We start from the raw sequence: 13,635 nt of genomic DNA, 5'->3' as shown, positions 1-13,635 counted from the left end.
GCTGGGCTCCGCTTAAGACAGTGCCTAAATCATCTAGTAGCTCTGAATTCAATTTCAATTTCTACATTATAGTCATATTTTAGGTCTGCAAAATCTATTGTCCTTCTTTCGATAGTCCATGGAGAGCTAGGCGTATGTCTGTAGGAACGAGTGTTCTTGGTATACAATATGCAAAGATGAACGCCAGAAAAGAAAAGGGAACATGACTTTTTTAGGCGATCTCTCTAGATTGAGAAAATCATTGAACTTTTCTGAAATCTGTTATAATATGCATGTAATAGTCGATAACAGCACTTTCGACTTCTGGCTCTCGATTTACGATTCGTGGTGAACGGAATAGGGCACGTGATTTGAGGAGAGAGGGGCGTCTTATAGGCATTTTCCGTACTCTATTTTGGCCCGTGCGCGAAAGTTTTTTCCCTGACCACGGGATTTCTTTGTATTTGCACAGAATTTCAAACTCATTGTATATGTTTTCCCAGGTCACATATGGTATGGAATCTTGTTATAAGGACATGCTTGAGATGTTTAATCTTGTTATAGGATGATGACCGAAAACACAAAGGACAATTTCAAAAGTAATGTTTGAAACTTCAAAAGAAATGTTTGAAAATTTTGACATATCTTCGTATAAAACATGTGCTAGAATTAGGTCTCATGACCCCACTGTACCAAGTGCCCGCCTGAGAAAGGAAGGGGGGAATGTCTCACCTGACAGGGCTGTCGCAGCTGCGCCTTCTGATGGCGGTTCCTCCTCCGCATGACCGACTGCAAGTCGACCACTGACTCCAGGACTGCCACTGACCGGCGCCTAGGCCTCCCCACTGAAATACACAATTCATACATTCCGTCACACACAATGATTAGGTTGGACTCAATAAGTAAAGTAAACACTGAAATGGCGGCGCCCGTAACGCCAGAAAATAAAGTCTTTAAATGAAAATAAACCCCACAAGCAAAAGACGAAATCACAGCCAACGCGATGAAAGAAGCCGTGCTTGACCGCATGTGTGCGGGCGGAAAGACACGTGTTGGCCGCTAAATGCCATGATGTGTTTAGTGGGGGAGATGGCGGTTCCCAAGGTACTTATATACTTAAATGCGCTAATGAACCAATAAAAGAGACCTCCTGGTGTTGAATTAAAGAGACATGAGAAGCAAACCAAACCTACCAATTTTGCTTATTTTAGAAAAAATTAATAATAATAATAATAATAATAATAATAATAATAACAGCAACAATAACAACAACAACAACAACAACAACAACAACAACAATAATAATAATAATAATAATAATAATAATAATAATAATAATAATAATAATAATAATAATAATAATAATAATAATAATAATAACAATAATAATAATAATAATAATAATAATAATAATAATAATAATAACAATAATAATAATAATTCGGCAAACTTTCAATGGGAACGTTAATTCATCCATATATCACTGCCAATTTCACTCACATGGCCTTAAAATAAAAATAAAATAAAAATTTGTATTTCCAGAGATAAGTTATGAGCATTCGGCTTCTTTTAAAATGTTCCGATTGGTCTCATTGATTAAGCATGGCGCGCAAGGCAAGATGGATACTATTGTTCAAGCATGACGCGCAAAGCATGATGGATGTTTTTGTTCAAGCATGTCTGGCAAAGCATGATGGTTCTCGCCCCGGTTGAGGCACAACTCGTGGCTTCAACATGTCTGACAAGCGTCAATGGTAATGGACCACCGCAGACCGATGCTAAAAGCAATCGCAAATAAAACCCGCTAGCCAGCTCTCTTTTGTGTTGATTCTGGGTTCCTGTGGCGAGTAGCGCGAAACAGGAATCCTAAAACTCCGAAAACAGTAATTTCCAAAAAGGAGAGAAAAAAAGAAAAGAAAAAAGAAACACGCACAACACACACCGACGAGCCGGCTAGCAGGCTACCGCAAACATCGATAAACTATCACCCATCGATTTTTGAGTTTTTTTTTTTACAAACGTTACTACTTATTGAATGTGATGCGACGTATTTTCAAAATCAAATTAGGATTTGTTTTTAGCTTACACGAGTTCGCCATTTCAAATGGATCAATATAAGACAACACGTCCTTGATACAGACACGCGGACAGACAAGAAGTAAGTCTCATTCCGGAATTCAATCGCTAATGATCAAGAGTCGAGTCTATTAGCCACGCGTACGATTTGATCAGTTACATCGAGGAGCATGTTATTTGGGCTACGTCCTGTACGACGACGCCCTGTCCTCGAACTAATGACATACCTTTGCAATGCAGGCCCGTATCCCTCTGTCCATTTAGAGGGGGTTTAGTCATACCTTTGTAATGCATGCCCGTATCCTTCTGTTCACTTTGAGGAGGTTTTGTCATACCTATGTAATGCAGGCCCGTATCCTTTTGTCCTTTTTGAGGAGCTTTTGTCATACATTTGTAATGCATGCCCGTATCCTTCTGTCCACTTTGAGGAGGTTTTGTCATACCTTTGTAATGCAGGCCTGTATCCTTCTGTCCACTTTGTGGAGGTTTTGTCATACCTTTGTAATGCAGGCCCGTATCCTTCTGTCCACTTTGTGGAGGTTTTGTCATACCTTTGTAATGCAGGACCGTATCCTTCTGTTCACTTTGAGGAGGTTTTGTCATACCTTTGTAATGCAGGCCTGTATCCTTCTGTCCACTTTGAGAAGGTTTTGTCATTTCTTTGTAATGCAGGCCCGTGTCCTTCTGCCCACTTTGAGGAGGTTTTAACATACCTTTGTAATGCAGGCCCGTGTCCTTCTGCCCACTTTGAGGAGGTTTTAACATACCTTTGTAATGCAGGCCTGTATCCTTATGTCCTTTTTGAGGAGGTTTTGTCATACCTTTGTAATGCAGGCCCGTATCCTTCTGTCCTCTTTGTGGAGGTTTTGTCACACCTTTGTATTGCATGCCCGTATCCTTCTGTCCACTTTGTGGAGGTTTTGTCATACCTTTGTAATGCAGGCCCGTATCCTTCTGTCCACTTTGTGGAGGTTTTGTCATACCTTTGTAATGCAGGCCCGTGTCCTTCTGCCCACTTTGAGGAGGTTTTAACATACCTTTGTAATGCAGGCCCGTGTCCTTCTGTTCACTTTGAGGAGGTTTTGTCATACCTTTGTAATGCATGCCCGTATCCTTATGTCCTTTTTGAGGAGGTTTTGTCATACCTTTGTAATGCAGGCCCGTATCCTTCTGTCCTCTTTGTGGAGGTTTTGTCACACCTTTGTATTGCATGCCCGTATCCTTCTGTCCACTTTGTGGAGGTTTTGTCATACCTTTGTAATGCAGGCCCGTATCCTTCTGTCCACTTTGTGGAGGTTTTGTCATACCTTTGTAATGCAGGACCGTATCCTTCTGTTCACTTTGAGGAGGTTTTGTCATACCTTTGTAATGCAGGCCCGTATCCTTCTGTCCACTTTGTGGAGGTTTTGTCATACCTTTGTAATGCATGCCCGTATCCTTCTGTCCACTTTGTGGAGGTTTTGTCATACCTTTGTAATGCATGCCCGTGTCCTTCTGCCCACTTTGAGGAGGTTTTAACATACCTTTGTAATGCATGCCCGTGTCCTTCTGTTCACTTTGAGGAGGTTTTTTCATACCTTTGTAATGCATGCCCGTATCCTTCTGTCCTTTTTGAGGAGGTTTTGTCATACCTTTGTAATGCAGGACCGTATCCTTCTGTCCACTTTGTGGAGGTTTTGTCATACCTTTGTAATGCAGGCCCGTATCCTTCTGTCCACTTTGTGGAGGTTTTGTCATACCTTTGTAATGCAGGCCCGTATCCTTCTGTTCACTTTGTGGAGGTTTTGTCATACCTTTGTAATGCAGGCCCGTATCCTTCTGTTCACTTTGTGGAGGTTTTGACATACCTTTGTAATGCAGGCCTGTATCCCTCTGTCCATTTAGAGGAGGTTTTGTCATACCTTTGTAATGCAGGCCCGTATCTTCTGTCCACTTTGAGGAGGTTTTGACATACCTTTGTAATGCATGCTCGTATCCTTCTGTCCACTTTGAGGAGGTTTTGTCATACCTTTGTAATGCAGGCCCGTGTCCTTGTATGTGTGTTACTTTTTAAGTACTGTCACTGAGGATGGTACCACAGGGCCAGCGTCATCAGTGGTTCTGTGTGTGTTGATCTTTAAGTACTGTCACTGAGAATGGTACCACAGGGCCAGTGTCCTCAGTGGTTCTATGTGTGTTGATCTTTAAGTACTGTTACTGAGAATTGCAGGTCAATCGTCCTAAGTGGCAAAATTTTTTTTATTGTTGTTGCTTCGCTATTTGTGTTTGTTTGTAGTGGTTCCACAGGGTCGAGAGACACCCATGAAAACTCTTTGTTTGTTCGTTTATCGGATGTAATTCACTTGTCGAAACACAATTCAACGCGGAATATATAATAAATCAAACACCGGTTATTCAAACCCCGTAGATTCAAAAGGCTCACCGGAGCGATGCCTATTTTGATTAATCAATACACACTTCCGGAGTCTATATTAAACCTCCTTTTTGCATTCTATGTGCCGAAAAGTGGGTAATCAACATTTCTCTTGTAGGCCCCAGGAGAGCTCGAGTTCAACAGGTCAAGGCCATGGATGATCTAACTTGGGAAAACAAACTCGTATTTAAGTTAATTGAATTCGACAGCCGCCATGGCTAGCGAGTTGGGGGTCCTAAGCATCCTTTAAAAAAGTTTAAGATTTGTTTGGTTAAGTCACTTTCTACGAAAGAGGCTGACCTCGAGAATTTCGTACGAAATTGCCAACTGCAGTTGATTTCTATTTGCTGGGTCGGTAACATTCCTACAGGAAGTGATGGTTGTTGTCCAGTTCAATATCCGTTGATGTATTCATGCGTCAATTACTCTCATTCACTTAAACCCATAATTTTCTCACTAATCTGAATACATCTTAATGTACTAGAATTGTTTTACTCTTTAAGAGATATTGATTATTCACTAAAGTAGCAAAAAATGCAAACATTACAAAATGGTCGATACATAATTAGATCGGAAAACAATGACCAAGTCTCTCTTGAAACTGCTTATACTATGTTGTTTTTAACCCACGTGCCGCGTTTATTTGATCGCAATTAAATAATTCGTGGAGCTTATATATCATCATTATATATACATATATATATAACAGGAACTTTTTGGCTTTCCATTTTAAGAATTATATCCTTTTTGTGCTTTACTAATTTTCGTAAAAAGGAACTGCCGTCCATTCATTTTTGTCGATTTGATAAGCTTTATGTGTTGACTTGAGAGCGTTCTATTGCTGATCTGTCATCTGTATACGTCGCTCAAAATCAACGACCCGTTTTACGAAAGGTGCACGGAATTATATTTCAAACAACCTGTTACCTTAAACAGCTTGGCATTAAATTGCGTTCAACTTCATTTAATCATGGTGCGGTGTTCTTTAATTCTTTTGATGTAACTATAACTTAAAATTACTTTATTCTAAGCCAAAATGAGCTGGATACGAAATATTTGTTTTGTTTTGCTGTCAAGCGGCCCGTTCTAAAGTCGTCTCTGATTCGTATATATTGAGAGGTAAAACCATTAAATCTGCTATAACATACTTGCGTATAATACCGTCAGAAAAGTGTTTATTCTAGCGAACTCACCTGGAAACCTAACGAACTGGTGAAACCTGCGCACAAGCAAATCCACAATCGTAGAAAGGTCATCTTGCTGAAAGAGAACACATAGTTCAAATGTCTACACCTGTGAATCAACTGATTTTGTTCGTAACATGAGCTCTGGGAGCCATGCTTTCTCGCACTCGCTTCTGGCTTATTCCAACAACTCCACGTCAAATTCTCACCAAAATAATCCTTTTGCACGCAAGTCTAAGTGCCCCTTAGTCTTGAATCCCTACTGGGTTGAATAAAAAGCCATTGTTCGCGGTTTCTCTGTACTCTGTGTGAATCCTTTCACGTTTTTTGATCTGGCACGAAACGCATAAGTGCAAAAGGACGGTCCAGACGGTAGTTCAGTCGGTTGATTAAAAAGCCTTCGGGACAAAACGTAAAGATGTGTTAAGCTTTTGTGGCTTGCTTACAATCTAATTAGCTTGGTATGCTTGCTAACGATTTCATAGACAAAGAGAACTATGCAAGGGAAAGCCCTTACTAGCGCTGCGAGGCAGAACGCTACCCAGTGTGCAACGCCATTAGTCCTCAATACAATTTGCACTACAGATGGAAAAAAACGCTGTACTTTTGGGAGGAGAAATTCACTATAAATAATTTTTCTCTCTTTTCCCAGACTCGACCACAAATTAGACTATGTCTCGTCTGAGTTCTTACTCAACATGTGTGACGATGATATAATTGCTCTCCCATTTTAACCACAGATTTACTTTCCTTAATTATTAACTAGCATCTTCAAATTTTATCTCATATGGCAGATATTTCTCAAAACGCATTTCTGGTTTTCTTTTTCTTTTTGTGTTTGTTTAAAGTATTATTTAGGAGTAGGACCTTTTTATTGTCATTGACTTATCATGCTTATATAGTCATAACATGTTCGTGTGTTGTACCCCATGACAGTAGCGTGCTCTGTTTATAAGGAACCCTGTTCATACATGCAACTGAGTTTGCCAGTCAGTGCAAGCTAATACACTGAACAAAGGTCTGAGAGGAATTCACTTCGCTACAGACTCAAACCATCTGAAAACCCACGGCATAAATTGACACATATATTCGTTCGTCTGTGAAAGCTATGATAAGAATGTACACTGTGACGATGTTGGAGAATCCTGGGTGGGGAGGGTGCGCGCCAACTCTGACCATCCCGCACGTTGACGCAATCAGCTAGAGAGCGTGGATTCGTTCTACGTCATAGACCCAGACACATTTGGTGTGGCCACACCAGAAGGTCGAACTCCGACTCGAATAAAAAAAAAAAAATCAAATCCGTATATTTTCGGAATGTGGATTTTTGTGAATGTGGATTAAAAAAAAATCCTTTGTTAAAACGTTCATGTCGACTAATTGCACATACAAGTGAGATTGAAGCATTGTACTCTACAACTCAATGTATAGGTGAAAACCACAGATGTTTTTTGATTTTTTAGATTCTGTGGTAAAATTCTCGGTTTGCGGTTTGTACCCCAATAAAAACAAGCTGACAAAGGTTGAAGAGGCCCCTCAAGTATTGCCAACGTTTGCAAAAACACACCATTGAAACAATGTAAAGTTAAATTTTTTGTTAAACGTGATCATTTCCATAAGGAAAGTAATTTGAATCAACTTACTTTTCGAGGTATATTAGCAAAATTATGATTCAAATTGAGAGACAATTATTTTTACCATTCAATTGAGAAGGTTGTAGAATGAAACGTTTTTCGGTACCATCAATTCAAAACCTCTTTTTTTTCTAAATGTTTTTTTTTTTTTTTGCTGAATAACAAACTTACTATGCGCTTTTCATTCGAGCCACCTGCTTGACTACCTGTGGTTTTGGCGGGAAACCGTTGTACCACATGCGCGTACATCACAGTCGTTTATTTAGGGGTGGACCATTAGAAATTTGGGGAGAGGGGCGGTAATTAAAAAAACGTGCATGGCCGATTCCTAAAAAAAAATGCAGAACTCCAAGCACTAAAAAAATAAATAAATAAAAGCTTGCATAACCTAAATGTCTGCACTTGCATAACCTAAATGTCTGCACTTTATTTAAGCACAATAACTATTTTGGCTTCAGCCGAGTGCTTGTACTCAGCGGTTCCTTTTACTTACTTTTTTATAACATATGTTTCCTAATTTTTTTTCTTGATTGACTTACCAAAAATTCTTTTTTTTTTTTTTTTTTGCCCTAAGGGGTATTCATTTGAACACCTCTACCAAAATCTGTCAGTTCTTTACATTTTCTACAAAACGTAATATCAACCAATTATCAGACAGCTAAAATTACCCCGGGTAAAATTGGTAGCCGACATCCTGGTAAACATAAAAGAAATGTATCACATTTGTGTTAGACAATCATTTTAGCCCCTGGCTTAGGTGGATTTTTAGTATTTTGAATGTCGGTATCCCGTCAGTATGTATTCAATATACCATGTAGAAATCTCCGGCAAAATAAAAAAAAATAATAAATAAATAAATCCTGCACACTCCGGGACCTCGAAAAAAAAAAAAATTGCCAGCCCCCCTCCCCCCCAAATTTCTAATGGTCCACCCCTTAGAAGACATGAATCGTGCTTATCTTTGCTAAACCATTGCTAATCCTCTCACAAGGTAACCAACAGACCGACCCTTAGTACATGATACGATGTACAAAGACGGGGTCAACGAAAGCAAACGACGAGATAGATGAGAAACACACAGGGAGCATAGCCGCTTAACATGAATCAAATACTCAACGGCAAGATTTGAGACAAGAAGGCCAATCACGCCGCCATTATACTCCCGCTCAATGCCGAGTCAAACAAAGCATTCATTTCCATCGGCTAATTCAATCGAGTAACCAAGAAACTATCAATCAAATATTGTTAATAAAGTATCAGACTTCAATCGTCTGATCGTGGATGGTTCTTGCAAATAAACCGCTGTATTTTCAATTATAAAAAATAAAAAATGAGGGGTTGATCACCATTTTTTAAAAGCGACAGCTTTAGTCCCCCATCCCCAAAGAACATCATTTGTAGCTCGCAAATGTCTGATGTTTTCCGCAGGGATGGCGCCAGACTTGTGTATGGATTATATATTTTTCAACTATCAGAAAAACATTTTTTCTTTTTGTATCGACTGCAACATTAGTTGCTTGCTGTATAATTTGTGTGGAATGGCTCGGTGTGTGTTCTAGTTTAGTAAAAATGGAATGGCAAATTTCGTTTATTTGAAAAAGAAAGCATCGTTGAAATGAAATATAAAAATATTCCATTTCAAGTTAAATTGAGTTATCCTTTCACCGCAAATTAGTGCTAAAATATCCCAAGCACGGAGGCAAAAAAGTCACGTGACTCGGTCATTTGCGACCTTGCCCAATCTCGTTCCCAGAGCCCACGTACCTTTGTGCCAGCGGCAAGGTATCGTGGACCTTGCCAGAATAGCGTGTTATTACGCATGCGTAGGTTAATGTTTTTAATGTTTCGTCTGGTTAACCATTGTTTGACAGATGCTGTGCTAACAAGACAAATATTGTTATAAGGCTAGAGCCTCGTCAAGTATAGAGCAGGAATTACAAGCCTGCACTCGAATCAAGGCTTCCAAGGCTTTTGTCAATCTGGCAATTGTCAGCTTATAAAAGGCATAAAAAGCGCGTGTTCAGTACAGCTATCCGTTTGATCACTCGTTTTATTTCGCTTTATCAGTTTACAACATTTTATAAATGGCTTGAATCTTCGAAGACCTAGTGTTGAGCTTATTGGAGTTGTAAATGCCTGGGTGGTATTATCTGTTGTTAAAGCACTCACGTCTCTTCTTGGCTAATGGGAACACCATGATCCTGATGTGATTACATACTCGCACACACACACTTTTTCGCCAGCTAGTCATGCCAGGGATATTTCGTTTAAAAATTATATCTTCCCATCTCAATACCAACTAGTACGCTATTCCTCACAATAAAATTTCTTAAACTTTTTTTTAAAGCTATAAGATATAGAACGAGTCGGTTTGTGGAGGTTTGGTGAATAGTGTTTGACCGACGGGAAAAGTTCGTGTGTTGATGTGTTTGTTTTATCGAGGTTAGCTGTTCACTGATATGCTCCTTGCTTATATTTAAATATCAGTTGAGCTGTCTCGTGTTTGATGGGTATTTGCTTACAGTGAATAATTTACCAGCATAAAACGCGATGTTCCAAAGAAAAAACAGCACTTTACGGACGAAAATAGAAGTTTACTCTTCAATCAATGATTTCAGATAAGATGCAATAATGCTGATAGTGTGTGAGTTCTTGTAAAATCAGCGTGTTTGGAAATGGTTCGACATGCCTTGCGCACTATCAGTTTAGAATGAAGATGGGTCCTCTAGCCTAGTTGTATGCTTCAAACGAGTCCAAAGTCGAGAACAAGCGGAGCAAGGAGCAAGGTTTTCCTATGCACGGAATATATGGGCAGTACATGAGAACGTTTTATCTCACCTTCTTTCCGCCGTTGTCGTCCAGTCACAGACCAGCCTCCAATTGGTACGTCTTCACTCCGCCAGCGCGATTATTCTAGTCTTAGAAAGGCTCTTCAAGTTTGAGCAGCTTCGTCTGAAAAATGTGGATAAAAGGCGGTGACTCTCGGGCAGTACAGTAGCTATTAATGTACGAGAGGCAGGAGATGGAGTCAATGAGAGCTTCAATTGGTTGTGCTGATCTGGAGGGGAAATGATTAGCCTGTCAAATTAGCACGTTCTCATGTCATCCGCGCTTTCCAAGCTCAGCTCTCCGCCTTTCCTCTCCTTGTTAGCATCGGACCACACAATACACTAACCATACCCGCCTTGTTATCTTACTAGTCACATTTTTTTGCAATCAGGAATTCAGTAGTAATAACTGATATTTGTTTGTATAGGGGAAGTCTCGAAAGATCCGACACAATGTAAACAAGGCTAAATAAACCGCACCGTAATCTAAAAGATAGGTTTACATTTTCTTATCTTGGGTGAGCCGGTCAGCTGCTAAACCAATTACAACTTGCTAGAAATGAGCAAAGACATTTGCGTAAATTACTCTTTTGTGTCCTTATCTGTAATCTCTACACTTTCACACCGATAACACCATACGAACGAACTGAAGTGAACAAGCACCCCCAGGTACAAACTGTTCCATTGTAACTCCCCAAACAAATCTCCCGAATACCATCCCAAGAACACACTTAGAATTGATCAGGCCTCGCATACATCAAGCACACGCGAATCACGCAGAGTCTATTTGGGTGTATTGATTAGGATAAATGTTTATCACAGTTAAAGAGGAACATCGATACCTTTTAACCACGTTTTTGACTGTTTTTAAAAGGGATCATTTACTATGAGTGTAACCATGTTTCCTATGAGATGTGCGCAGTAGAGAGCCAGCCTTTCACTCGTAAAGGCGCTGTTGGAATGGGCTAACGTATTTTGCTGTGGAGAGAAGTGTGTCATACATGACTATCAACCTAAAGGTTATCAAGGTCTTCCTACAGATCCAAATCACATCCCCAAAATACAAAAAAAACGCAAAAATAACAGTTTTGCAGTAATGATTTTAAATGTTGTGCTATCAGAGTGTGTACATTTTGTAGTGCTTGTTTTTTGGCTTTAAAGGGACCTCTTTTAATCCATTTTGCTTTTAATGTGAAGGAGATAGAGGGGGGTGCGATTCCCATGACTCCTGTGACATTTTATAGCCAACCGGATATGCTAACAAGACAACGCGCGCGCTACTGATACTTGAAATGGAATTATGGCCTTAAAAGTTTCCGAAATATTTCCATCCGCTTAGGACTACACACCGAAAGCGACTTTTCATACCCTGTTTTGCCTTATTACACCGAGTAAGGCCTGGACAATCGTAGCGATACTTCAGCGAACGGGACATGCTTGTTATTCAAGGCTCACTCTGGTCGTAGCGATACCTAAGATCTTTATGACGCTACGTCAGCGCTATTACTAACAAGACAGGCTTTTTATGCAAGGCTTACACACCGGACGAAGCGTTACCTAAGACCCCCTATGACGTTACGTCAGTGCGATCACTAACGAGACAGAACCGGGGTCACACGGCGGTCGCAAATGTTATCTAATGGTGTTTGTTGGTCGCTCGCTTGGCGTGAGAGCGTGTAATCGATGAGCTATTAGTCTCACGCCGAGAAGATGGTCAAGTCGATAGCTAAATATCCGATGATAATCTTCCTTACCGCAATTAACGGTACAATGTGTTTTGTGTAGAGGAAGCGAGGGCGCGCACCTTAGCGGCTTGGTCGTCTAGACAGATGCTCATAGAGTGGTTGAGGTTGAGATAGCTCGCGACTACAGATTTATCCTTAGAACCAATAGATTGATGAGTAGACCGAGTATGTTTTCTTCGTGCTTTTGAGTGCTTACTTATGATTACCAGTCTGACGAGCTTTAATGTGCTGCCAAAGTCTATCCTATCCCTCTCCTCTTAAAAGAATATTGAAGCTAGGGATAGAGCAACCCCCCCCCCCTGAATATAGAAGCTGGCGAGTAACCCCCTCCCCTCCCCATTCGCCTTTTATGGTGAATCCCCAACAAGCAAACAGCTCTAACTCCCCCCCTCCCCATTCGCCTTCTATGGTGAATCCACAACAAGCAAACAGCTCTACCCCCCCCCCCCCCTCCCCATTCGCCTTCTATGGTGAATCCCCAACAAGCAAACAGCTCTACCCCCCCCTCCCCATTCGCCTTCTATGGTGAATCCCCAACAAGCAAACAGCTCTACCCCCCCCCCCTCCCCATTCGCCTTTTATGGTGAATCCCCAACAAGCAAACAGCTCTACCCCCCCCCCTCCCCATTCGCCTTCTATGGTGAATCCCCAACAAGCAAACAGCTCTACCCCCCCCCCCCCCCCTCCCCATTCGCCTTCTATGGTGAATCCCCAACAAGCAAACAGCTCTACCCCCCCCCCCCCCCCCTCCCCATTCGCCTTCTATGGTGAATCCCCAACAAGCAAACACCTCTACCAACGGACATATTTGGACAGAAAAATTTGCTCTTACTGTAATTGAAAAATAATATTTCACGCTCAACATTAACAGAGCTATGATAGGTATATAGTTATTTGTGAACGTGTACTCTAATTATAAATCTGTAAATAGGTACAAATGAAATGTAAGGAATGATATCATCGCACTACTTTATGAAGTGTCGTAATGTGTATTGATGGTTTGCAACCATTCCAAGGAAGGCAATCAGAAAAAAACGTAAACGTAACGAAAAGTATGCCAGTAGATTGACAATAGAAATCTACCACCGTGACTGGTGGGTACTTTTATTTGTGAATGCACATAAAAAATAAAATGATGGCTATTAGGGGCGTGGCTGTGCCCCCTCAGTTTGTCTCTGTACTCCTCCCCCCCGACCCCCACCCCTCCCCCCCCCCCCCACCACCACCACCAATATTTCGAGCCCAGAACACGGTCCAGTACATTTGGAACGCTTAAAATATGTTGATTTAGCGATTACATAGCGTATCTGAAGGGTTTTGGGGAATTAGGTCCCATTATCCCTCAAACAACTCCGGAAATTCCGCCTTGAGATATAGTTTGCGTATCTCTTTCATTGAACAACAAAGATGAATGAGGGCTTATCTAGAATTAATTAAAGAGACAATTATCTTAGGCTACTGATGTCACATACAAACACTGTCTTGACAACGCAGGAGGGCTCCTTTTGCATACGATAACTCTTGTTAGCGGACAGCTTGAGCTTATGACACTTTTTTATAACTCCTGCCTCATTTCGGCACATTTTCTGTTTTATTTCGGATGTCTAAGGGCAAACGTTTAATGTTAAAGAGCCCAAATTGGAAGACAAATCATGGGAGGAAATCTTAAGGTAGCCACCTTAAAATGTCATTGTTTTATTCACAAAATATTATAGTTTATTCACCCGCAAACAACTGTTCTCGATGATAAATTGTTCCATACATCATTTGTAAACA

The 13,635-nt window shown here is 40.7% G+C and overlaps 1 protein-coding gene across 7 annotated transcripts in view; it reads right to left on the bottom strand.

Moving 5' to 3' along the window:
- LOC5507846 (thrombospondin type-1 domain-containing protein 4) overlaps window positions 1-13,635 on the bottom strand; it is a 41,421-nt gene that overhangs the window by 16,026 nt on the left and 11,760 nt on the right. For 3 of the 7 annotated variants that reach the window (XM_048727700.1, XM_048727697.1, XM_048727696.1), the window contains exons 2-4: window positions 10,125-10,238; window positions 5,662-5,728; window positions 712-824 (exon numbers count right to left, since the gene is read on the bottom strand). In XM_048727700.1, the coding sequence (XP_048583657.1) occupies window positions 712-824; window positions 5,662-5,724 (176 nt within the window). In that variant the 5' untranslated portion in view covers window positions 5,725-5,728; window positions 10,125-10,238. The other 4 variants (XM_048727699.1, XM_048727698.1, XM_048727701.1 and 1 more) reach the window with 4 other exon arrangements.

Source organism: Nematostella vectensis, chromosome 5 (assembly GCF_932526225.1).
Source record: "Nematostella vectensis chromosome 5, jaNemVect1.1, whole genome shotgun sequence".
In the NCBI taxonomy this organism is placed as follows: Eukaryota; Metazoa; Cnidaria; class Anthozoa; order Actiniaria; family Edwardsiidae; genus Nematostella; species Nematostella vectensis.
The sequence above is the reverse complement of the archived record's forward strand: the minus strand, read 5'-3'. Positions and strand labels throughout refer to the sequence as shown.